The 25,896-nt window shown below is 40.9% G+C and overlaps 1 protein-coding gene across 2 annotated transcripts; it reads left to right on the forward strand.

The window, feature by feature from the left end:
• The first annotated feature begins 908 nt into the window (after window positions 1–908).
• adra1aa (adrenoceptor alpha 1Aa) lies at window positions 909–23,069 on the forward strand. 2 transcript variants are annotated; one of them, XM_003445591.5, is made up of 3 exons: window positions 909–1,144; window positions 10,271–11,762; window positions 20,210–23,069. In XM_003445591.5, exons 2-3 carry the CDS (start codon window positions 10,865–10,867, stop codon window positions 20,749–20,751), a joined length of 1,440 nt encoding a protein of 479 aa, XP_003445639.1. In that variant the 5' UTR covers window positions 909–1,144; window positions 10,271–10,864; the 3' UTR covers window positions 20,752–23,069. The 2 variants fall into 2 exon arrangements, with proteins under 2 accessions (XP_003445639.1, XP_005473219.1); XM_005473162.4 differs by lacking the exon at window positions 909–1,144 and adding an exon at window positions 1,945–2,024 and having other exon boundaries at window positions 20,210–21,309.
• The last annotated feature ends 2,827 nt before the right edge of the window (window positions 23,070–25,896 follow it).

Genomic DNA, 25,896 nt, shown 5'->3' on the forward strand with positions numbered 1-25,896 from the left:
GCAAGAGACTGGTGACCTGTCCAGGGTGTACCCTTGTGCCCTATAGCTTGAGGTTCCCCGCAACCCTAAACTGGATAAGCAGAAGAGAATGGATGGATGGATGGATGGATGGATGGATGGATGGATGGATGGATGGATGGATGGATGGATGGATGGAATCATAAGAGAATGTACGTTTGGTTATATCAAATAACAAATATAAAAGCAAGTTGGACTTAAAAAGAGAGTGTCATTCCAGATATGATAATAACAAATGTGAGTTTAAAAGGAGCATCTACAAAGATACAAGTGTGTGTAAAAAACACTAATTTATGATGGTGCAAGTCTTGGAGGTGTGGGCTGTAAAAGAAGACGCTTTTTCAGTAAGAACACGACTGTTTCTGGTCAAAAATATGAACACGTGTATGAGATATTTTAGGCTATAGAGTTATTTCTTAGCTGTAATCAAAAGTGTTACACAGATTTTTAAATAAAACTAGACATTACCTTTACTTTTATCTCTGGGATCAAAAACACTTTAAACATCTGCAACACACGAACATTCCTTCACTGGGTTTTTTTTTTTTTTTTTTTTTTTTTTTAAGCATGGAAAAGTAAAAGTCTGGCTGAACTGTTGAGAGGAACCATGATGGTACGGACTCCTGAAGACTGAAAGTACACTTGCATTACCTTACAAAAAACAGTCAAAGTCTTTGAGCATTTCCACACACACCGTATTCTCGTACAGTTTAACAGCTGGCAAGGTGGGCGACACCGGTTAATGAAAGATTTCTGAATGACAGAGAGAGACCGGTTGTGATGACGCACGGAGAGTGATGCTGAGCCGGAGTGAGGTGATGTGAGGATGGATGGCTGGGTGGTGGTAAGGAGGGGCTGGGGCTGGGAGGGTTGGGTTGAGGGGGGGTAGATACGGGCGAAAGTGGTTTCGAAAGGAAAGCAGTGAGAGATTTGGTTGGCTACTCGTCATCATCTGAAGAGACTTGGAGCACCTGAAGCTTCGGTTGTCTGCTCCGGCAGATATGAGGGCTCTCCACGGTGAGCGCACTTGGCTCTCCCTTCGCCGCCTCCTAGCGCGTCTCGGCAATCACTGCCGTGCCCAAATGTGGCTCTGTCCAGGCATCGGGATGTGAAAAATCAAAGTTGGGTGAGTCCCGGAACAATTCATTTGAAGTATTTAACAGAAGCATTTTTGAATTGATAGTTTATTTTATTGATAAAAACTATTTTTTCTTAATTGAATTTGCTCAACGCCCTGATGCGCAAATCTCCTTAATTTGTCTCGAGGCTAATCTCATCAGTAAGTGTGCATAAGTAGCCAAAATAGCGTTGATTTATTCTTTGGTTTTAATGCGGCTAAATGTCTGGAGCAAACTGGTGAAGTGGTTAAAATACACATGATTTAAGACAACTGTATCCCTCCGAATAGCCATAAGGCACGATCGCGCTGATATGCTTGTTTTATGCAATGCTGTTTTTTGTTGTTTCTACACCCTCCCGTTTTTTTAAAACCTCAAATCTGAAGGAAAACTGCGAACAGATCATTTGAATATGACGAAGAAATATTTTAAATGTAGCTATAAGGTTTCTGAAGAAAAACGCCAGCCAGCTCTCATGCGTCTCCTACATGTCTGTGTCAGTTTACTGAGGTGGATGTGACTTTATGTCAGGTGTAGTCCTGCACAGTGGCCTCATCTTATAGAGCTGGGAATTACTCCGCACACCGGTGAAGAGGTTGAGATTGCATCTGAGTCACAATCGCTGTTTACTCCTGGCCAATTAAAGTAACAGCAGACACAGAGAAGCCAGGGTTGCTCAAGCTTTCCTCAACAATATTGCGGATACCAGTCCAAACCTCAGAAGCAGCTGCACATCAGCCACCTCGGCTCATTGTTCTATGCCCGCCTGGAAAACAGCCAAGAAGACAAAGCCTATATTTGGAGCCTATTCTGCAGAGGAGAAAGATGCTTGTACCTGGAGGGACTTCCTGAAAAAGGCAGCTAACAAAATGTAACCGAGCAAGACAGGTAACTTCCAGCTGCTTCAGTATGGAGCTGCACACTGTTTTCAGTCACCCTGCAGCATATGTCCTCTTTCACTTGGCAACTCCCTACGTAGAGAAGCATTATAATGAATATTAAACCAATCAGTGCTGGAAGAGAACCTCTCCGCTGGGTCTACAGAGCCAAACGAAATCCCATGGTGTAGTGAAATCAACAGGTCTTTTTAACAGAATCCAGAAGTAAGCATGTCACTTTTAATTTATCTTAGAAGGAGTTTTAATCATGAGTTTAAGTCTTGTGATCGTAATGTACGAGCCGGGTGGATTAATCAAATTAGATTTGTTAGGGAGTTTGGCAATCCTTTCCATGCAATTTGGTCAACCGTCAAGAAAAAGGGTTTTCTTCTCGTTGGAACAGATTTTCTTTGATACAAATGCACAGTGATTGGTAGCCTCTAAATCCTTAATGTGAGACACACTGAGCAGATACCGATACATCTGTTTTATTTATATAGCACCAAATCACAACAACAGTCGCCTCGAGGCAGTTTATACTGTAAAGTAACAATACAATAATACAGAGAAAACCCCCCAAATCAGATGACCTCCTATGAGCAAGCATTTGGCGACAGTGGGAAGGAAAAACTACCTTCTGACAGAAAGAAACTTCCAGCAGAACCAGGCTCAGGGAGGGGCAGGCATCTGCCACGACCAGTTGGCAGTGAGGGGAGTGAGACAGGACAAAAGACACACTCTATAAGGCAGGCAGAGATTAATGATAACTAATTAACTAAATACAGAGAAGTGTTAAAAAACACAAGAGGTGAGTGAAGACAAAAACACTCAGTGCATCATGGGAAGCACGTAGCAGCCTAGGCCTATTCCAAGGGAGAGTTTAGGGTCACCTGATCATCAGTTTTAGGCTTTTAAGCCTAATTTTTAAAGTAGAGAGGGTGTCTGTCCCCTGAATCCAAACTGGGAGCTGGTTCCACAGAAGAGGTGTCTGAAGGCTCTGCCTCCCATTCTTCGTTTAAATACTCAAGAAACCACAACTCGGAGAGCAAAGTGCTCTATTGAGGTTATATGGTACTTTAAGGTCTTTGAAATGAGTTCTGATTATTCAAGACTTTGTGTGTGAGGCAGAGAATTTTGAATTTGATACTGGATTAAACAAGGAGTCAATGTTGAGAACATAAACAGAAGGAGCAGATCCTGACAGAGTGGATATATATAGCTGAAGGTGTTACACAGTAAATCATTCAACTTGTTTTCTCAATTGTAACACAGCATATTTATAATACAGTGACAGTATTAATGCAGCAGTTAATATTTTAAGCCGAGGTAACTTAATCTTTTCTACAGTGCGAAATGATGATGGTGTAATGAACTCCCGCATCTCTCCTGTGAATACACATGTAGGCCTTTTATTCATAATTACCGTATTAGCATTATTTCCCACATGGGAGGGAGAAGCTCTCAGGTGCTGCCGCATGACGCTGTAATGGCGTACTGCATCGTGCCAGCATCAGAGCTCAGCTGAGATATAAAACTTTAAGACAAACATAATAAACATTTGAACATGCAGTGTGGAGCAGGTAGTTGTGGGGCCCAGAGGACAAGGCCAGATAGATAGATAGATAGATAGATAGATAGATAGATAGATAGATAGATAGATAGATAGATAGATAGATAGATAGATAGATAGATAGATAGATAGATAGATAGATAGATAGATAGATAGAGACAATGTCAGTGGAAAAGAGGACAACTCAGATGAACTTTTAATTTGGTCTGAAATAAAGCAGCTTAACAAAATCCAAAATTCGTCAACATGGCTACTCTACTTTTACTAGTCTTATCTAATCTACATTTATATAATCTGCACAGACGAGATTAATTTCACATCTGTCAAAGTGGAGGAGTTTATGCGGCACTAAGACATTGTTTAAAAGTCAGGAGACATTCAAACATTCCAAATTAGGTTATGCAAGCATCAATCAGGCCCTCGTACCTCCATGCACTTTGGGCATGCTGTAGTGGAGTCATTGAACTTTATTGTCTAATGTGGCTGGCTTCCTTTATTCCAGCAGTGTCAAACATTAGGCTCGGGGGTCAGAATCGGCCCGGCAAAGACTCCAATCTCGGTTTCTGGATGGAGGGCATACATTTTTGGACTTAACTGTATTTTTACCACTATAAGTTTTACCACTTTTCCTGCTGATAAAGACATACTCCATACCCATTCATACTATACCAAAGTAGTTGAGTAATAAATAAGCAATTATATGACAGAAAAGTTCCTATTTTTTTACTGTCTAGTGCAGAAATTTTAGTTACATGTTTTTAAAATTAAGATATCTCAGGGATTAAATGTGTAGTTAAACATCTTTACACTGATGCAAAATTGAGTTTTACTCATCCAGCCCACTTAAGATCAAAGTAGACCGTATGCGGTCCTCAATGTAATATGAGTTTGACACCCCTGCTTTATCCAGTAGGTGGTGCTATGTCTTATGGGTAAGTATTAATTAAGCGCACAAAAATTCGACAGTAAGTTCAAAATATCGAACTTCCTGTTGGGTTTAGGGAATGGATTGGAAAAGTTTTCATCCACATGTATCATATCCACATGGATTATATACATTTGGATGAAACTTAAAGCAAAATATTTTTCACCACTACATAGCTGTGTTCAGGACCAGTGGCAGAAGTACAGCATTGTGTAGTGCTGACCTGAAGCCTCAGGTTCAGCTTTATATCCACTGCTATCATTTTCTACATATATCTCATATGTAGAAAAGAGGTCCAGGTGCTAAGTTATTAGCAAAATGTTTCCACAGACTATTTGTGCATCAGACAGATAGAGATACCAGATCACAAAATATTTTTAGTTTGCAACTGGGAACTTACAACCAGCTCTGTATCTATTTTTTACACTGTTCTCAGACGTGAAATTTGATTTAAGGTTGCATCATTACATCACTGATGTACATCACTGATGTAATGATGCAACGTCTGGAATTTTAACTATTTCCCAACAATAATGTATTTAATCTGAAACCAAACCAGAAAACAATACTAGAGATGCATGAAAGTGTATTTCTGTCAATTTAGCTCAAATTAAAACAGGTGAAAATGTGCACATCTCTCTTTGCACGAACCAACAGTAGTCCCCCATAATGCTCTGGAGAAATTTTCCCTGATGTTGGTTTTCCGTAACTTCTATATCTCAGTGAAATCTTTCCCCATGCTTCTCACTGACATTGTGCAGGTTTGGTGGAAAAACACTTGACATGAGAATGTAAAAAGTGCATCTTCAGTGACATTCTAGCACCCATGAGCTGATATGCTTTCAGCATGTTTCCACAACCTCAGCATAATTCTCTGCTCCGTGATTTCCAAGAAATTTCTTGATAACCTGTACCAGTGATTCCCATTTTGCTGATTCAGCTGGCTTCAGTTTCCTTTTGCACTCATCGTCAGGCATAAATTCACGGACTTCAGGACCAACAAAAACACCTTCTATAATTTTGACTTTCCTTTTTCTAAATTAGGTCTTAAATCCTGAAACACTTTACAGTTTCTGTTCGGTCATCCTAGTTGTCAAATACTTGGAACATCATAACTAAGACAAATAAATAAACACAGTTTCAGATTTGGAGTCAGTAAGTAAAACTGGTTCAAAATGCTTACTGATCAGTGTGCCTGTGTAAAGATTTCTCTAAAAAGGCTTATTTCTACTAAAAAGCTGCTCATTTTTACATGCGAGTCTATAGGAACTGAGTTTTCTCAGGGAGTTAGCCTCAAGTGGACATTCAGGAACTGCATTTTTTGGCACTTCAGTGTTGCCTTCATCTTTAGCCCAGGACGTTGCTGCTTGGTCTCATCTACTGCAGGATCAGAGACAACAGAGAATGTGGTCTAACAGTGAAGAAAAGGCCATCTTACTGAGAAACGCCCAGACTGTGTTCAGCAGAGACTGCTTCCCCACTTCTGATGCATATGTTTTACAATATTCACAAGTTTTTTGAGAACTAGCCCCCTTAAAAAAAGAGATAAATTTGAAACAAAGAGAAGAAAAAGAAGATGAAAATGAACAATCTACCGAGATTCAAGTGGGCTTTTGCACTGCAGTGCTAAAGCCCACAAATCCTAATTAATCCAATGCATCAAAGTCAGAGGGAGCAGTTCAAGTTAAACTGTGTGAGGATAAATTCCAAATAACAATACGTGTAAATTTAACTTTGCAACTGAATTCCTTTTTTTTCTTATCTTATACAAACACATTGCCACAATGGGGGAAAAAGAGACTGTAATTACCTTTCCTGACCAAAAATGTGCAGAAGCCAAAAAACGGCTCTTCTGGGAATTACTTTGTTTATGCTGTTATCTCAAGATTATGAATTATTTATATAAACTTCTGATAACACATTGCTTTTTTTTATACTCTCAATATATATCATAAAAAACTGACTTTGTTTTCTCAATCACAAAATAACTTGGCAGCCTTGGAGATGCCCGAGCCTCTCATCTGATTACTGAGGAGGAAGTGTACTCACCTGTGGAGTTACAGATGGTCTAGTCCTCTCCTTAAATAAGGACCCATTTGAATGTTGTTTGAATCTACTGCCATGTTAGACGCTGACTGAAGGACAGTGTGATGTGTTTTTAATAATGTTCTCTCATTGATCCGCCATGTTGTGGAGATATCAGCTTCAGGAGAATTAACTTTGTTTTTTCTTCATAGCCTTAAACAATTTATAAACCACTTTGCTTAGCTTTATTTATCATCCTGTGAATAAGAATAATAACGACCGACCAAACATCTAAAAATAGCCGCTGCGTGGAGAGCGGCGAGGAGAAAGAGGCTGTTCATTTCAGTAATAAGTTTACTTTATTGCTGATAAAGAGAGAGGGAGCGTTTACCAATCTACCTTCCTGTGTGAAATTAAGTGCGCCTTGGCTTTCCTGAGTGTTACGGTTCAATTTATTTTCTGCTTTACAAAGGTGGGAAGGGAAGCCAAGCTCGACAAGAATAGAACGTACGCTGGTGTCGTTATTAAAGTTAGTGATGAATCACCCTCATGCATGAATCACGCATCAGGAATATACTAATTTTATGCATGACCGGTGATTATGAAATTAAAAAGAAATAGAAATGCATAAGGAAAAAATAGCATATTGTCAATATTTTTGAGACCCCGGCTTCCCTCATAAATTTTGAAAAGCTTTTTTTTTCTTTTTGGGGAGCTCCCCTGTCCTACTAACCTTCCCCTAGCTCCCCTGTAGTTTGACCCGGCTGGAACTGCACTCCTAATCCCCGATAAATGAAGAGAAAACAAGCTTTTGTTTTCTTGTGATGGCTAAAGAAAATGAGCTTCCTATCATGAGAAAACAAGCACTGTTTTATCTCAGAATAACGGGATAAGTTATGCCCTTATTGCAAGATAATATCATCAAAAATAACTGCAAACGTTATGAGCTCCCATAAAAAAGAGGGGTCGATTCTGGAAATTGTGCTTCATTATGTTAAATACATCTGTCATATTTTTCTTGCATGTGGAGCTAGTGGTAGCAGATAATGCACAAAATTTAGGAGGTTTGAGTCTGAAACACCATGTTTGTTTGATATGATATTTACCAGGTGTGGTAAAAAGTGCTTGTATAAATGGGTGAATTAGGCATGTTATGTAAAGCTCTTTTGAGTACTCAGCTATAGTAGAAAAGTGCTATACAAGAACCAGCCCATTTACCGTATGGTTTTAATATGAACAAATTACAATTAAAGTGACAATTTCTTCTGGTTTTACACAGGCTTACATGATGAAGCTGTGCTGGGATGATAACTTCCTGTTAGGCAGATTTATTTTTCTTGGGACTCTGCCATGTTATGACAGTGGTATCAATATTTTGATCTAGCTTGGCATATTTTCCCAGCATGTCAAACTAATGTGTTCTTTACAAACATAAGGAGCACAGACTGTGACAACCCTTAAAAAATGGTGGAGCTGTAATAATGTGTGTTGTTTCGACCTGTGTCTGTATAAAGGTCGTGGTATGATATTGATTTAAAGGAGGGATCAAGAGCAAAGTCAAGCATATCCTGATGTATTATAGGTCACTTGAAAAACATATAATACACACCGAGCCTTCTGATTGCTGCATTGTTGAAACTTCAGCTATTGTGGTTTTGGCTCAAAGCAGAGGTTTTAACTGTGTTTTGTAATGATGAAGTGGTATTCCTCCCATATGTCTGTGAAGGTTCTCAGTCATCCAGGTCATCGTAGAAAGGAGCTTGGAAAGAAAAGCGTCTGGACTTCTTGAGTTGCTTGAAGACGTTTCACCTCTCATCCGAGAAGCTTCTTCAGTTCTAAGGGCCACCTCCACGGGACAAGACTCAGCAGTTCATCTGCATCTAAAGGACAAAGGTCACTCTTTCGAGGATGCCAACGTTCACATTTTGGACAGAGAGGACAGATGGTTTGAAAGAGGAGTGAAAGAAGCCATTTACGTCCACTGTGAGCGACCATCTTTGAACAGAGGTGGTGGTTTACGACACCAGCTGTCTGCCATCTGTAATCCAGTTTTGAGATCCCTTCCCAGACGCCTTAACGCCCACTCACATCCTGGGCCATCTGACCTCAGGAAATCACATGATAGGGTGGGGCCAGGTTTCACAATAAACTCACCCGAAACTCTGGCTGATTAGGACCCACACCCGCTTTCACACCTTGGCTCATGTGATTAGGTAGAGGATCATCAGGGGGTCCTTTGTCCCCCTTTGGGGGGGAAACTCCCACTAGGTTTAAATCTGGGACTCTCCACCACTGACCCTTAGAACTGAAGAAGCTTCTCAGATGAGAGGTGAAACGTCTTCAAGCAACTCAAGAAGTCCAGACGCTTTTCTTTCCAAGCTCCTTAGTCTATTCCTCCCATACTGGGAAAAAGAAAGTTTTCACAGGTATCTGTGCAGTCCTGTGAAAAACTAAGTGCACCCTTACTGCTTCTATATAGATTATGAGGGTAAGTAGCATCTTGGTTATGGTAATCAATGCATTAGATCAGGGGTGTCCAACTCCAGGCCTTAAATGGCTAAATTACCTCTTCAACATGTCTTGAAGGATGACATCTAAAATACGCAGGACACTGGCCCTTGAGGCCTGGAATTGGACACTCCTGCACTAGATGATCAGGAAGCGCGAGAAACTCTATGAAAGCAAAGATTTTTGGCAGTTTCCTGTGCAAGAGCAGTCAGGTGTGTACTAACAGAATGCCACAATCTTCTCGGGAGTGGACATCCAAGAAAAATTCTCCACAAGTTCTCAGATGATCAGATGCTCTGAGAAACTGAAAAAGAAAAAACAAAAACAAGAGCTACAACTCAGCCTTTACAGGCCCTAAGGTAGCATATTCAACACTTAAGTTTATGAAAGTACAATTAGACAAAGAATGAACAAGAATGGCTTGTTCTGAAGTGTTACCAGGAGAAAACAGCTTAGGTTTGCAAAGTAGCATATGAACAAACCACTTGAACAATGTGCTTTGGATAGAAGAGACCAAAGTGCAAATGCTTGGCCATAATCCACAGGACCACGTTTGATGAAAACCAAACACAGCTTATCAATACCTCATAGAACTGTCAGCACGGTGGTGGAGGGCTGATGATTGGGGCTTGTTCTGCAGACACAGGACTTAGGCACCTTGTAGTCATTGAGCAATGAACACTACTGTATGCAAAAGTATTTTAGAGTCAAATGTGTGACCCCAATAGCACAATGGTGGCAAAAGCTGTTGTAATAATGCAGTCAAAGTCCAGACTCCAATCTAGTGCTGTGGGGGAACCTTAAAGAGAGCTGTCTGCGCGCATAAATGAATGCACGCAAACAGAGTGGGCCAAAGGTCTTTGATAAAAATGTGAGAAACAGATAAAGTTGAACAGAAAAAAACTTTATTCTAGTTACTGCTGCTAAAAGCGGCTCCACAAGCTAATGAATGGGGTGTTTTTCACCAGCCTGTATAGTCCTGCGAAAAGTTTTCACAGAACTGTTAGTTTCTCAGTTTGTTAGCCTCACTTTGAGTTTATCCCATTATCAAGACGAGACAGTGGTGACATTGATTTGACAACAGCTGTGGCTCAGACATTGTCTCCCGCCCACCTTCTTGATAGAGCTGGGCAGTGGTATACAAAAAACAATGAGCTGAACAAGGATGAATGCTTTCATGTTTCACTGTATGTGACGGATGTGTCTTCTTCTCTCTCTCTTTTCAAAGGCGCTGGATGCTGTCAACCGTTGTTACTGAAGCTGAAGCTGCGTTCAACACACAAGCCTGGATGTTGATTTCTCACCTACTACTCCCAGGAAAACTGGTTTCAACAGACTTCAATTTTCAGTCCAAACAGTGATTTTTTCATTGATTTTTTTGGTTCAGAGAACATTCAAAGACTTCCTAAATCGCTCACCTCCAATCTGTCTCTTGTATTTGTAATGCATTTTTAACAGTGGTTTGTACCAGCTGCATAAAAACAGTCAGTTTTAACATCATTAACATTTTCAAGATGGATTACTCGATTTTAGCTCAGTAGTTTTCGTTTGCATATATTATACTTCTCTTTCAGTGGTTCTGCATGCAACTTGTCCCTTTATTTTCCTTGATGCATTGCCAACATAATGGCTCATTTGCTCGAGGCATCATCATTCAAATTATGTTTTGACAAGACAGACTTAATGTGATCATTACTCTAATGGCTTTTATGAGAATGGCCTGATGTCTCCTCTCTCTAGTAGTGAACTTAAATAGGTGTGCGCTTCAGTCTGCCGTTTCTGCACAGGCCAGTTGTTGAGTACCAGCATTGTACTGGAACTAATGATTCCTGTGCTGGACAATATGACCCCAGCTCCTCTGACACAGAACTGCTCCAACTGCAGCCATGTTTTAGTCCCAGAGCTCAATGTGGTCAAGGCTGTGGTTTTGGGTCTGGTGCTTGGTCTCTTTATTGGGTTTGGAGTCGTGGGAAACATTCTGGTGATCCTCTCGGTGGTTTGCCATCGACACCTGCGGACAGTCACGCATTATTTCATAGTTAATCTGGCAGTAGCAGATTTGCTGCTGAGCTCCACCGTACTGCCGTTCTCTGCCATTTTGGAAATCCTGGATCGATGGGTGTTTGGACGGGTTTTTTGTAATGTTTGGGCAGCTGTGGATGTGCTCTGCTGCACGGCTTCCATCATGAGCCTCTGTGTAATATCTGTGGACCGCTACATTGGAGTAAGCTACCCCCTGCGTTACCCAGCAATCGTTACAAAACGCAGGGCTTTCTTGGCATTGATGCTGCTCTGGGTGCTGTCTATCATCATATCTATTGGACCTTTGTTTGGCTGGAAAGAGGCACCGCCCGAGGACGAGTCCATTTGTAAGATCACAGAGGAGCCGGGCTACGCGATCTTCTCTGCAGTGGGCTCCTTCTACCTTCCTCTGACCATCATACTGGTAATGTACTGTCGGGTCTATGTGGTAGCTCACAGAGAGAGCCAGGGCCTGAGAGAGGGCCACAAGACAGAGAAGTCAGACTCAGAGCAGGTGATTCTCAGGATACACCGAGGCAATGCAACTGTCTCGGATGACGAGGCCCTTCGCAATCGCACACATTTTGCTCTGAAGCTGCTGAAATTCTCTCGTGAGAAGAAGGCTGCCAAGACCTTGGGCATTGTGGTTGGCTGCTTCGTGTTGTGCTGGCTCCCCTTCTTCCTGGTGCTACCCATCGGTGAGTATTATCATGTTCATCTGGCATGTAATTCCTAATATCAAGAGCCAGATTTCTCAGGGCAAATCTAATTTTAACCAGAGCAGAAAATATATTACTTACAAGACTGAAAGGGAATACCTCAACAGTTTGGAAAGGAAGGTTATTTCACTTCAGTGCAATTTTATTTTATTTATATAGCACCAAATCACAACGACAGTCACCTCAAGGCACTTTATAGAACAAGGTAATGACCCTACAGTAGTACAGAGAAAACCCCAACAATCAGACAACTCCTATGAGCAAGCACTTTGGCGACCGTGGGAAGGAAAAACTGGCATAACCAGGCTCAGGGAGGGGCAACTACCTGCTGCAAATGGTTGGGGGAGGGGGGAGGAAGGCCAGGAAAAAGACACACTTTGGAAGAGAGCCAGAGATAATTAATAACTAATGATAAAATGCAGAGTGCTATGTAAACACACAGGTATTGCAAAGAAGAGAGTGAAGAAGAAACACTCAGCAGCAGCTGAGGTCTATCGCAGCGTAACTAAGGTCAGGGTTCAGGGTCACCTGATCCAGCCCTATCAAAAAGGAAAGTTTTAAGTCTAATCCTAAAAGTAGAGAGGGTATCTGTCTCAATACAAACTGGGAGCTGGTTTCACAGAAGAGAGGCATAAAAGCTGAAGGCTCTGCCTCTTGTTCTACTTTTAAATACTCTAGGAACAAGAAGTAAGCCCACAGTCTGAGAGTGAAGAGCTCCATTGGGGTGATACGGCACTATGAGGTCTTTAAGATAAGATGGGGTCTGATTAATCAAAACCTTGTATGTGAGGAGAAGGATTGATTCTGGATTTAACAGGGAGCCAGTGGAGAAAAGCCAGTTAGGGAAAAATGTGCTCTTGCTTTCTAGTCCCTGTCAGTTCTCTCTCTCTGCAGCATTTTGGATCAAACAAAGTCTTTTCGAGGAGTGAAATTTGAATCCTGACACCACTCGTGGGCAAATATGAATGAATAATATAGACAGACTGAAAAAAGCGGACAGCTAGCCAAGCGCTCTTCCAAGCTCATGAACTGACTCTTTAAGCATTTTTGTTTAATGGATTTGAGAATCCAGGTGTAAAAATGGGAAATTATGGTTTCATTGGATCTGGTGTTGTCACCTGCATTAACTCCTGCCTCTGGTTTCCCATTGAATGGACAAATATTCTCGTTTCATCTAACTCTCAGTATCAATGGGGGAAAAAAAGCATATTTCTTAGAAATGTCACTGGAGCACAGACAGTCAATGATATCCTCTGCAACCATTTAATCAATAACATTTCACAAATTAAAAATAGGTCCATATATGTGATTACCTACTCCTACGCATGAGTCAGACCACTTTCAGGAAGCAATTCAACATCTGAATTTATTCCCATTACATACTCATTGATCAATTTATTCTACGGTCATGTTTTTAAATGCTGGCTAATTTCATAGTTAGATGATGTTAAGTGAATGCCTCCTTTGTGGGATGACATTGAGGTTACTCGCATTCAGACGAGCTTGTGGCCTCTGGAGCGGTGTAGTAAATGCTTTCGACTCGGCCAGGTAGTCGTTCTATAAATAGGCTCTATAAATCTTTCAGATCACTGTCATCCTCCACTGCTCCCCTGTCTGTAAACAAAAGGACTAAAATTGAGACCAAGATATATTTCAAACCAGACCCTTGAACGGCATGTCAAGCCATTTTTCTCCCTCGTGTTTGTGACTCCCTTCATCATGGGGGCAGATCTTCAGTGACAGATAAAGCCCTTCGCACTGAGGCCAGACTTCATATGATGGTGTCTTCAAGAGCACCGGGCTCAATGAAGATGAGCTCAAAGGGAAATAATCACACGGCTTGTAGACCTGTGCGCTGCAAGTGCTGTTGTCAATCATGCGAAAAGGAAATCTGAACCAAGTAGATATGAGATACGGCAAAATCCTAACAAATTCTGCAGGGTTTGTATTTATTCCATGCTCTCATGCTTGTAAATATAGCTGCCACCATTTGGCTGAGTAGCTCCTGACTGGGAAATGAGGCAAAGCCTCAGCTCACGAATGCTCCCTTACTAATACTGGCGTCACAGTGCATACCGCTGCCACATAAGTCTGTGGACAATGATAGATTCAGCAATGAATCACAAAGCACTGGTTTAGTTCTGACGTGTACAGCTGGATAAGTCTTGATTACATCATTTAGATTATGGAGTAGATATTATTTAAATTAATATCCATAATAACTGTGGGCTGAGAGGCAAGGCTGAGATAGTCTGGACATGAGGAGTGATAGTGGATACATGTTGAGGATGGAGCTGACAGGCAGGAGGAAAAGAGGAAGACCACAGACAAGATGTGAAGTGAAGCAGGGCATGCAGAGGGTTGGTTTGACAGAAGAGGATGCTAGGGTTAGGGGGAAGTGGAAGCAGATCCAATGTAATAATTGCAAGACTTTAATTATGGAAGTAATTTAAATTGGTGTTAAAAGGCTCTGTATTTATCTGTGGATTGTCCTTGACATGTACCGAGTCCTTCTTTGGAACTACAACACATGTAAAGCATCAATCAGTCAGTTCATTTTCTTTACCATTTAGCCAGTTCAGGGTCAGGTGGTGGGGGTAGAGCCAATCCCAGCTGACAATGAATGAGAGGCAGAGGACACGCTAAACAGGTACCCAGTCCATCACAGGGATAACACAGAGAGACAGACAATCACTCACTCACGCCCACACCCAAGGCCAATTTGGCATCAACAGTTAAGCTAACAACAATGTCTGTGGAAGGAAACAGGTGGCTGAGAGGCGACAGTGTCACCGTAGCATAAAGCATGCCCTCGCTGACATAAAGAACAGCTTCACAGGGTGTCCTCGTGCTATGAAATGTTAAGAAACTGAAGATGAACTGAAATGTTTCCTGTCTCCAGCCCCAGCCAGGAGTCTTTATTCTTAAAAACCTCTGACTCAGAGTGTCAGTGGGTGTCGAGTGTCTTTTTAAACTAGAGCCGATGAACATTTTTTTCCCCCTAAGAGTTATTTTTGGATGTATTGAAAAGAAAGACAGGAACTTTGGGAGAAAGAGCAGGGGAATTACACACAGCCCTGTAGACACATGCTGATAAACATTTTTAAATGAACAATGGGTCAAATAACTATGTGTTAGGTGGTTCTTACATTATTCATCTATCACACATACACTGATGGTTGCACTGGAGGCTATTTGGGGTTCGGTAACTTCCCCCGGGGACACTTCAGCATGCAGCCTGGAGGAGCTGCTGATTAAACTTTCCGGTTAGTAGACAACCCATTCTACCATAGCTGTCTGTCAACTGGTAAAAGTGTTGTTTGTAGTGGCACACCCACACTCTGTGCCTTATTGTTTTTTCATTTCATATTCTATACTTAAATCAAAAATAAATAAACTAGCTCTGGGGAAAAAGACTTCAGTGGACTGAAGTCTGATAAAAGTGAAAGAATGATAAAAATGAGGCTTTAAGAAAAAAATGAAAGTGAATCAGTAATGCCTGCTTTCAAAACCTGCTGCAGCAAAACTAATCTATAGAGGAAATATCTTTTATTTTAGTCTTTTTAATCTAAAATAAAAGTGTTAACACAACAAGCCTGGTGATATTCCTGTTGTGATGGGGATGGCTACATCACTGGGAGTCAGCTGCCGTCAGCCCCAACCAGTCACAGCAGATAGCTGCCCCTCCCCGAACTGGTTCTGCTGGAGGATTCTTCCTGTTAAAAAGGAGCTCTTAGGGGGTTTTCAGATTGTTATGATTTTCTCTGTATAATTGTACGGTCTCTACTTAGCAATATAAAGCACACTGGGGCTATTGGTAATGTGATTTGGCACTGTATAATTAAAACTGATTTAAACAGATGTCACCTTACGCACCTTGTAGCCACCTGAAAAAGTTAAGAGAAAAAATTCTGGCCAAAATATTCTCAGCTTAATTAACATAGTGTTGTGTCTATATTTTTATTATTTTAATTGTAAAAAAAAGAAGTTTATTGCTGGGGCTCTTTTACTTTAGACAAGCACATGTAATCTAGCTTTAAATTCTCAAATTAAAAACTGAAATAAATGTTAGTTGAATACAGTCATCATTCATTACTCTCTTATTACATGAAACATGTAAAAAAAAAACCATCAGCCAAACAGCCTGAAATTAACTTTCCCTTTTTAGCAGATTAAAGCAGATAAGCAGATTATGACTCCTATCTGTGTCACCAGCATGATAGTTAATAACCCAGCTACCAACTTGTGGTGTCGCAGATTTGCTTTTCTAACATGAAGGTAAATAAAACAGAAGCTGCACAATTTAACTCTGACAGAGCAAGGATAGTATTTTAGCAAATGTCTATAATTTACTGCAAATCTGGAACTTTTACCAACACGCCCACTGTGAACACTAAAATATTACTGAACCATATGGACAAAAGTACTGGCCCACCTACACATTACACCTACAGGAGCTGCTCGACCATGGAAGACCATGCCACAACGCTCATGGTGCACAGTTTTTGTGCTAATGTTGATGCCAGAGGAGGTCTGGAGCTCTGCAGTCATGAAGTCAGAAGAGCGTCACAGACTTTTACGCACTTGGTGACCCCGCTACGTAGCTTCACGTGGTCTGCCACTTTGTTGCTGTGCCTCCCAAATGTTTCCACTTTGCACAAAATCACATGAAAGTGGCTGTGATATATCTAGGATGAAAGAAATTTCACAGACTGACTTGTTGCAACACTACCATCTGTTACAGCAACATTAATTCTTTCAGTAGTTTTACAGGTAGACTGCATGGTAAGGTACTCGTCTTTTTATAAATCTATGGCAACGGGACTGAAAACACCTGAATTCAAAGTTTAAGAGGTATGGCCTTTTTGTCCATACATCATACTCAAATAAGTACTCAAATTTAAAATGGAGATGATGTAATCTGCAAAATAGCCCACGCATTGTTCACAAGGTCACAGAAAGTTAAAAGTCTACTCTCAGTGCGCACACAGTACACTTAAAACACAGGAGTTGTGGCAACACAAGCACAATCTTTCCCTACAGCCAGCTCAGCTCCAGCATGTATCGCGGATGGTTAAGTTAAAGTGGTCTGAACTGGACTTCTAGGGAGAGATGGAAAAAAATAACATTTGCACTGGAACCAGTCCAGAGTTACAAATGGAGATGACCCTGCAGGGGAGATGTCATGGAGCTTTTTGATCACACGTGAAGTGGTTTTGGCTGTAATGTGATTGGCTGTGGGGCACGAGCTAAAAGAGTGAGAGTAAGGTAACGGCTGCAGGGGACAAAGAAATGTTCAAACCTGTGTGAGAGAAGCTGTTTATGAATTTAGCCTCTGCAGACAATTAACAGCAGCAAGGGCTACAGACTTATCAAGGTTGCGTAATAGGCAGCGTTAGGTGACTGGGTATGCAGAGCCCATCTGGCTTGCTAGCCTAGCCCGCTAGGAGAAATAAGACATGCTTGCCAGGAGCAACACACTCAGCAACCAGACAGCAACGAGGAAAACGCCTGAAATTTCTTGTGAGGCCAAAGCCAAGCACCTGCCTACACTTCATCCAACCTTGCTAGAGGCGTAGCGTCAGAACTCTGTGCTCGGTTTGGTTTGCTTCAAGTTAAACTCAAACCTTAAAAACCTCACTGCTGAGAAAACAACATAGATAAAAGGGAAAAGCAAAAGAAAAATAGCTAATAGAAAGACTGATAGAAAATCTATTTAATTATATACCATGGCAATCCATTCCTATTTCATTTAAAGGTCATCTGCAGCATTCATTTATTTTTTTCCAGTTAAGGGCATACAGAGTGCTACATAATATTAATAATAAAAAGAATATAAAACTGAAATACTATAAAAGTAAATATAATAATTGTAGTGAAAATAATAATTCCAAAAATGATACTAAAACTGAAGATGATAAGAAAATGAATGAAAAGGATTTAAATAAAACTATAATATCTCAGACTGGTACTTGACCAAGTGACCAAGCAATCAAGTCTTACTAGTTTTAGATGAATTTTACTAAACAATTTTCTAGCATATTTTAAGACTGAAAGCATTCAATAATATAGACTCACTGGCCACTTTCTTCGGTACACCTTGCTCGCATTGCCTTGGACTCCTTTTTCCTTTACAACTGCTTTAAATCTTCATTGCAAAGATTCAACGAGGTGCTGGAGATGAGATGTGAATCTCCTGTTCGGCCACATCCCAGAGGTGCTCTATTGGATTGAGATCCTGTGACTGCCGAGCCCATTAGAGTCCAGTGAACTCATTGTCATGTTCAAGAAACCAGTTTGAGATGATGTGCGCTTTGTGACATGGTGCGTTATCCTGCTGGAAGCAGTCATCAGAACATGGGCACACTATGGTCATAAAGGGATGATGTCCATCCCTATATGACCACATTACTCAGTCAGTGACAATACTCAGATATGCAGTGATGTTTAAGCGATGCTCATTTGGTAATAAGGGGCCCCCATATCCCCTACATCATTACACCACCAGCAGAAACAGCCTGAAACGTTGATACAAGACGGGACTGATCAGTGCTTTCATGTTGTTCACGCCAAGTTCTAACCCTACTGTCTGACTGTTACAGCACAGGATTTTTCTTGTCTTCTCTATTTTCACTTTTTCAGAGAAAATCTGAAGAAGTCAACTTCAGCAGGTCATCTCAACCATGCCTATATATCTAAATTCATTGTGTTGCTGTCATGTGATTGGTTGACTAGTTTTTTAATAAGCAGTTGAACAGGTGTATCTAATGAAGTTCCTTATTGTAACCGAAGGCAACATAGCACGAATAAGAGTTATACCGGCACTGGTTATATTTAAATAGAGCTTAAAATTCTGATTAAAATCAGTTTAAAAAACAGGACACAAAGGGGTTGAACAAAATAACAATAAACACAATACATAAGCACCTAAATTAGATTAAACATACGCATATTTTACAGTTTCAGAGATTTATGGAAGATTTTTATTTTTATTTTTTTGGCCCTTTATGTAAATTTATGGGGACATTTGCTTATTTTCTTTCCAATGATGGCAACTTCCATGCTGATCCGGTGTTCTCTAGATAGTTTTTAATGCACTTTAATGCACTCTTAAAACTCTTTAAGAAATTAAGAACAACAAAAACACGACATCTAGAGCTCTGAACACACGGGGTGCTGTGTATCCACACTCAGGGAGCGCTGATCATGTGATCATATTCATCACTCTTACATATGTCGCACTGTTCAGATTAAAAGTGTCAGTGGATGTAGACGCTAAACCGGATTAATATCACATCCCATGCAAGCAGCTGGCTGGAAATTTTCAATCTGAATGAATTCAATCAGCGGAAAAAACAAAAACAAAAATGTGCGCATTCAGCAGCAGACGCCGATGCATCATTGAGTTTAAGCGTCAACACATCCACCCAACAGTTGCACTCCTCTTCTATTTTTATTCTAACAATGAATCTATCAAGGGGTACGGGCAATAATAGAATTGGGGATTTTTGGCACAGCTGGGGATAAAATGCATTAGCTGCATAGCCAGGCACAAAATAATTTGCTCTCCAACTCTCTCCGCCTCTTCTTTCTATCCATCTCTATATCACAATCCCATTTTTTTCTCTCCCAATGCTTAACCCTCTCAGGAGCTTGGCCAATAAAACATTTCACAAGGCAGCTTCTCTCCTGCCTCTGAAAATAGATGGCAGATAGACAGATATAGTGCAGCCACAGAAGAAGTCAGCCGTTTCATTATTTTAATGTTTCACTGCCAGCCACTGAATATGTGAAGCGTCACCTACATTTACAATGAGGACTAGGCCTGCATGTAATGCGTCCATTAAGCCATTACCTTTGCCACTTCATTAAAGATCCCACTCACATTCCCCGCTCGCTCTAATCAAAAGCAGCACAGTATCCGGGAACAATTTTAATAAAATCCTTAACCTTGGTGGCAAAGAGGAAGCTTCTATCAAGTGGAACTTGGATAAAACAATTAGAAATAAAGTGTGACACGTAGACGGGTGAAGTGGTGTGATTTCCAACAGCTTGGGATCATGTGTTCTTTAAAAAAAAAACACTAATAGAGCACAGCAGGTAATTAGAGCTCTGAAAACTGGCTCAAATTTGGTTTAGCCACAGTAACAGCACAGCTCGAGGCAGCGTTGGTCAGTTAACCACTTCAATCCAGACTGAAGCAGCTCAATAACTACTGGATGAACTGTTATAAATTGGATATCCGGAGGATGAGCGCTAGTGATTTGTCCCGAGAAAGGCGACTAGTAAAATGTCTTGAATGGCAGATTTTGTTTAGATGTGCGAAACAAACATTGTGCTACAGAATCCTCCCACAGATTTATATTCTACCTGAGGGCCACGTCTGTCTTTATTATCTCTCTGATGTGTGTCTGATGTCCCTGCAGGTTCCATCTTCCCTGCATACAGACCTTCAGACACCGTCTTCAAGATCACCTTCTGGCTCGGTTACTTCAACAGCTGCATCAACCCCATCATCTACCCATGCTCCAACCAGGAGTTTAAAAAAGCTTTCCAGAGTTTACTTGGAGTTCACTGTTTGAGGACGACTCCCAGACCGCACCACCATCATCAGAGTCAGATGCAGGGTCACGGCCAGCCCCTCACCCTGGGCCTCGACAGCAGGGGGCCTCCTTCTCGGCTCAGCCCCTCCTCCTCCATGGCTCTCTCAAGAACTCCTTCCTCCAGGGACAGCCGGGAATGGAAGGTCTTTTCCGGAGCCCCTGCGGGCGATTCTGGACCAGCTGAAACGAGCAGAGCGAAAGTGGCCAAACTCTGCAATAAAAGCTTACATCGGACCTGCTGCTGCATCCTCAGGGCCAGGACGCCCCCGCGGGAGTCCGGCTGCGCCCACCCCACCTCCGCCAGAAACCTTCCCACTATTAAAATCCATCAGCTGTCCCTATCGGAAAAAGGAGAGCCCGTATAGCCACTGTAACGCTTCATCCATTTGTTATGAGTAGCCTTTCAAGGTCGCACATGAGAATAAATGCCCTTTTCCTCCGTTAACATCACAATGGAATGAGCTGGTGGTGAAATAATGGCTGCTTTTAAATTTAAATTTCAAATTTCATCTCAGCTTTGAAAGCTTTCTGTGATTTTTTTTTAATCTTGATGTTATCACAAGAAAGCAAATTTTTAGCTTTGCACTGCAAGATACAGCTAATAAGGCAAATGATCAAATCTGGGAAGTGCTCGTATGAAGAAAAGCCAAAAAGAGCGAAAGATTTTCTATATGTTTACACATTTTATATTCCAGAAAAGCAGTTGAAATGTCTAAAGCTGTGATGAGGGGGGCTCCTATATATTGCATGAGTTCAACAATACTTTCTGAAATGCTGATCAGTGGTGCTCCTGTTGTCTCCAGATTTTGCTTCCTGCTCCTGTGGTGAAATTGTTGCTTGTGTACTGTTCTGTACACAGTGGAAACCGAGGGACCTCACATACTTCTGTGTCACATACAATAAATTTGTAAGACATACTCCTAGCAAGGGATTCATGAGGACATTTTTGGACCTTTGTGTTATTTATTCTATTTGTTTTCTTTTTTCTTTTATAAATGTTCTTTTTTTCTGTTAAACTGGGTTTTATTTTAATATATAGCCCCTCAACATTTCTAGTTCATCTATTCACATTCCCACAATTACATGTACCTCTGAGCCCTGCCAGATGGATGTCTTAATATACTTGAGTGGAATTTTAACTGACCTTGTGGTTGCTGGCCTCAATCCTGACCGACTCCAAGCCTCTTAGAAAAATTTACCAGATTTAGCGATGTCATGATAAGTCACACACAGTCTCAGGCTTTCTTCTCTCAGTCTCTACTCTTTGTGTTTTTGTCCTCTTTTTGTTTTTTGTTGGGGTTTTTTTTAGCCACATTTCACATAGAAAGAAGACGGTCTTTGCTTTGGCCTTTGTCAGGTCTTCGGTGCGCGCTGTGCGTGGTGTGCGTGTACTTCTTCTTATGTGAGTGTTCAGTGGGAGTTCCAGACTGCAAAGTGTCTTTGTTTACGCAGAGGCATCAAAGGGCAAGAGGACAACCTCTGCCAGCGCTATCGATTTGTTTTCTCCTGCTGCTTCCTCTGTAGCACCATGATGTACTCTCTTTGTGGGTGCGAGGAGGAAGAGATGCGCTTGGCATCTTTAAGCCAGTCTTCCTCTCTCTACACTGGAGTTCAGTCGTAAAAGGGGAGTCGACAGCTTTCAACCCCAGGGGAGGGACCCGGCAGTGCAGCCGGAGTGCTCGTCTGTGTCCGAGCTGTCATTGACTGTGAACCTGTAAATCACACGTCCCTGCGCAGATGCCATTAGGAGTAGAGCTGCCAGCTCCAGCAATAAAGTACAGATGGTACAGATGACCTAATTCACATCTCCCTCTGTTATCTCTCCATAGAGCCCTGGGATTATAAAGAAAAATCTCAGCCAGCAAAATACCTGTGTGCAGCGCTTTATAAAGTTATACCATCTTCCAAATGCAATCGCTGCAATGAATACTATAATTAGATCTTAGGGGTTGTGGGAGTCAAACGCAGAGTGGAGCAGATTAAGAGCGATTCTCCTCTGTTTCACCAGAAACACCCACTGTTTTTATCCAGCAGCCTAACACCGTGTATTCAGGGTTAAATTCCAGGGTATGCCATCTATTCTTTATTGTGCATTTGCTGATAAACTGAAAAAAAAGTGCAGACAATCACTACAATCACTGAACCTAAAGAGGGAATAAATGTAAGGCTTACTGCCTTCACTCACTTGTGGATGATGTTGTGGTCATGACAAATCAATTCTGGGAGGGATTGTGGTCTTATAATAGCACTGTCTGTTTCACTGGATTGACAGCAAAGCAAGTGCTGCTGATGACTCATGGTTGCACTTCCCCAAGAGGGTTTAGCTTTGTAAACTTCCTGATGTTTTTTCTTCTTCTTCTTCCTTTCTAAAGCTTTCATCAGTGGGTGAAGATGTTGACATAATAGGATTCCCCTCTCCGGTTTAATCAGAGTGCTCATCATGCTAAGTCCTAATTGGACAACTGTCAAACAGCCAGGGGCTTCACTCTACATAATCACAGAAGTTTTTAACTGATGTGAGCATTCAGTGTGACGGAGATGTCATGTTCGGTTCATTTTTGCTGGAAGCGACTGAGGAGCTAGAACATAGAAGGAGAGTGAGAACCACAACCCTGTGGCTCCACCTAGTGTCTCACTGCCTCTCTGCATGCACTTCCACATATTAAAACCTATTGCAAAGGATTGTTACAGAGTTGCACATCCTTAAAAAAGTCCCTGGAAACGATGGTACAATATATAAAAGCACTAGTCCCAGTGAATCAATTACAGTTAATTCCTTTCAGGATATTTTAATCAGGGGATTTACTTAAGTAAAAGTAACAAGACAAAAACAAGCTGAAGGAAAAATCATTTTTAATTATGATAGAGTGAGAAATATTCATGTTAATTACAAATCATTGTTATTAATATTAATTAATTATCTAGAAAATTGCACCCCTGTTATTAAAGAGCCCTCAAAGTCACATTCTAATAATATTTTTATGAACAGAAGATGGACGGTGTTTATTTTCACACCAAATGCAAGGCAGGTTTGCCAACTCTCTCTGTGTCACAAGCTTTTGCCTTCTTATACTGCTGAAATAAATCTCACACTGAGTTAAAAATAAATAAATAAATAAATAAAAATAATAGTAATAAACGCTTAAAGCCAGTCCATAATGAATTAATGTTTGGGTCAAACAGCATATTTTAGTCTTAGCATCAGACACAATAGACCCCAGATAATACAAAATAAAATAAAATAAAAAAAGAACTCAACTAAACTAAAATTAATTTTAATTAAATGTAATTAATTAAATTAAAGATGTCTGATTTGCCAGTGCTGGCACAGACCTGCCTGTGAAAGGCTGTTTAATGAGACTCTCCAGTGACTGTAGCCTAATCCTAGTTTGACAAAATGTTACCCTGAGGTGTTTTTGTTGCATCCAGCTGTTTGACTTTATTAGAAGTCTTTATTAACAGTCACACAGCTGGGACCCCCGCTGTTCGTCTGCAAAGGAAGGCAGTTGCACCCATCTTTGCATGTGAAATACTCAATCGATTATTCCCCACACAACGAAATAGCGTCAGTCAGAACCCAGCGGTGACTCATAATCTAATTTCCTGCAGCAGAGACAGGTGAACTGTTGCACACACAGTTTTTTGGCCTCAGCTTGAGTGCTAAATCTAATCAGAGTTTATTATTTAATCTGTTTTTCTGTCAAATTGCAAAGCAAATATTTGTTTGCAACAGTGCAAATGTTTTCCCATAACTATACTATCATTAGTATTTAAATTAAATGGTCTTTACTAAGCTTAAGAAAAATACATATAAAGTATGCACAGTATGTAAGACTGTGTAACAATGAAAATACATTGTGTTATAATACAGGCTGCTGTAGTTGGATGAATTATAACACATGTACAGAATTTTTGTGTAGCAAGTCATTAATTAACAATTTCAAGATCAACACAGGATACTTGATGCATGGATAAACTGTTGGGGGTGTTTAGCATTACTGTGGTGGGTGGATTGGATTCCACAGAGCTGTAGTGACTACAGAGGGATAAAGCTGATGAGCTGTACTGTGGAGATATGGGAAAAATGTGACAATTAGCGAGCAGCAGCATGGCTTCACGCTGAGAAAGAGCACTACAGAAGATTTGTGACAGAAGGATAGCAGAAAGAGTGAAAGGGAAGGTTTACAAGATGGTAGTGAGACCTTCTATGGTGTATGGATAGGAGATGGTGACACTGACAAAAAGAGATGAGGCAAAGTCAGAGCGACCAGGATGGTCGAGATTAGACAGAATATCTCAGAGGGACAACTCAGGTTGAGAAGTCTGGACATGCTGAGAGGGGAAATAGCAGATACACTGGACAAATGGGGGATGACATCATTTTTTATGACGTCATCACCCATTTTGTTATCAATGTGAGTGTGGTGTCATGCAGTGAGGGGAAAATGGGTAAGTGACGCAATGTTTTCATTACATCTTAAACTAATAATAAGCAGTGTGAACTTCAGTTTACTGGGACAGTGAAGGGAGTTTTTGTCGTAGTTTCCAGTTCATGGCAGGCTTGGATCTTCCTGAACACCATTTTCCTCTCATCTGAGGGGAATCCACACTTGACCCTGTGTGGATTAGAGAAAATCCAACTTGCACACCCAGTTCTTGTTTTAAACTAATTTCCCCCTGGAAAAAAAACTGCTGAAAGAAATTATTAAAAGCTCCAAATTTCCCCAACATTCATGCTCAACATGACTGTATGTAAACTGCTGCTTGGGATTACTTTGGACCAAAGAAGAGGAAATAACTTCATTTATTTTCAATAATATTTTATAGATGAGGTGACATAATGTGTTTCTTCGCCTTGTCAGAGTCCTTCCAAGTGGTGGTGAGAGGAAGTGGATTCCTTCACGACCGAAATGTTGACAAAGTGCTGTGCAGCTTTCGAATCAACGACACCCTAACTAAGAGTAAGTGAAGCATTGCTTATCATCCTTAAAGGGTGTTACCCCTTATTCACTGCATGAGCTATTTTATTGCCATATAACATCATATCTGATTATGCTGTTAAATTATGACAAAGACCGCTGGAAAACACAGATGAGTGTGTGAGACGTTGTGAAATTCACCTAAATTACACCGGCCTGATTTTCCCAAAAGACAGACACTACGTGAGCCACACAGCTGGAGTCCTCTGTAATCAAACGAGCAGCCAGGTTTTATTTATGCATTTTTTTAAACACATGGTGTAATTTTACAGTCTGGAAAAAAATGAAACTGGTAAGTCTAGAAAACTCACAAGACTTGTAGTAATTTGGAGATTTTTTTTTACATAACCTCTAAACAAAACTGCACTGTAAATGTGTTTTCTGTTTCAGGTATGGGCAGTGAACAATATTAATAAAATGAAGGATATAGAATTTCAAGCCCCGGATGCTCGTTAAATTTCCAGAGGCCATACCTCCTTAATTTCCTTTCATTTCAGTGGGTCACATCTGACATACAATTAACAGTCCAGC

This window comes from Oreochromis niloticus, linkage group LG12 (assembly GCF_001858045.2).
Source record: "Oreochromis niloticus isolate F11D_XX linkage group LG12, O_niloticus_UMD_NMBU, whole genome shotgun sequence".
Lineage (NCBI taxonomy): Eukaryota > Metazoa > Chordata > Actinopteri > Cichliformes > Cichlidae > Oreochromis > Oreochromis niloticus.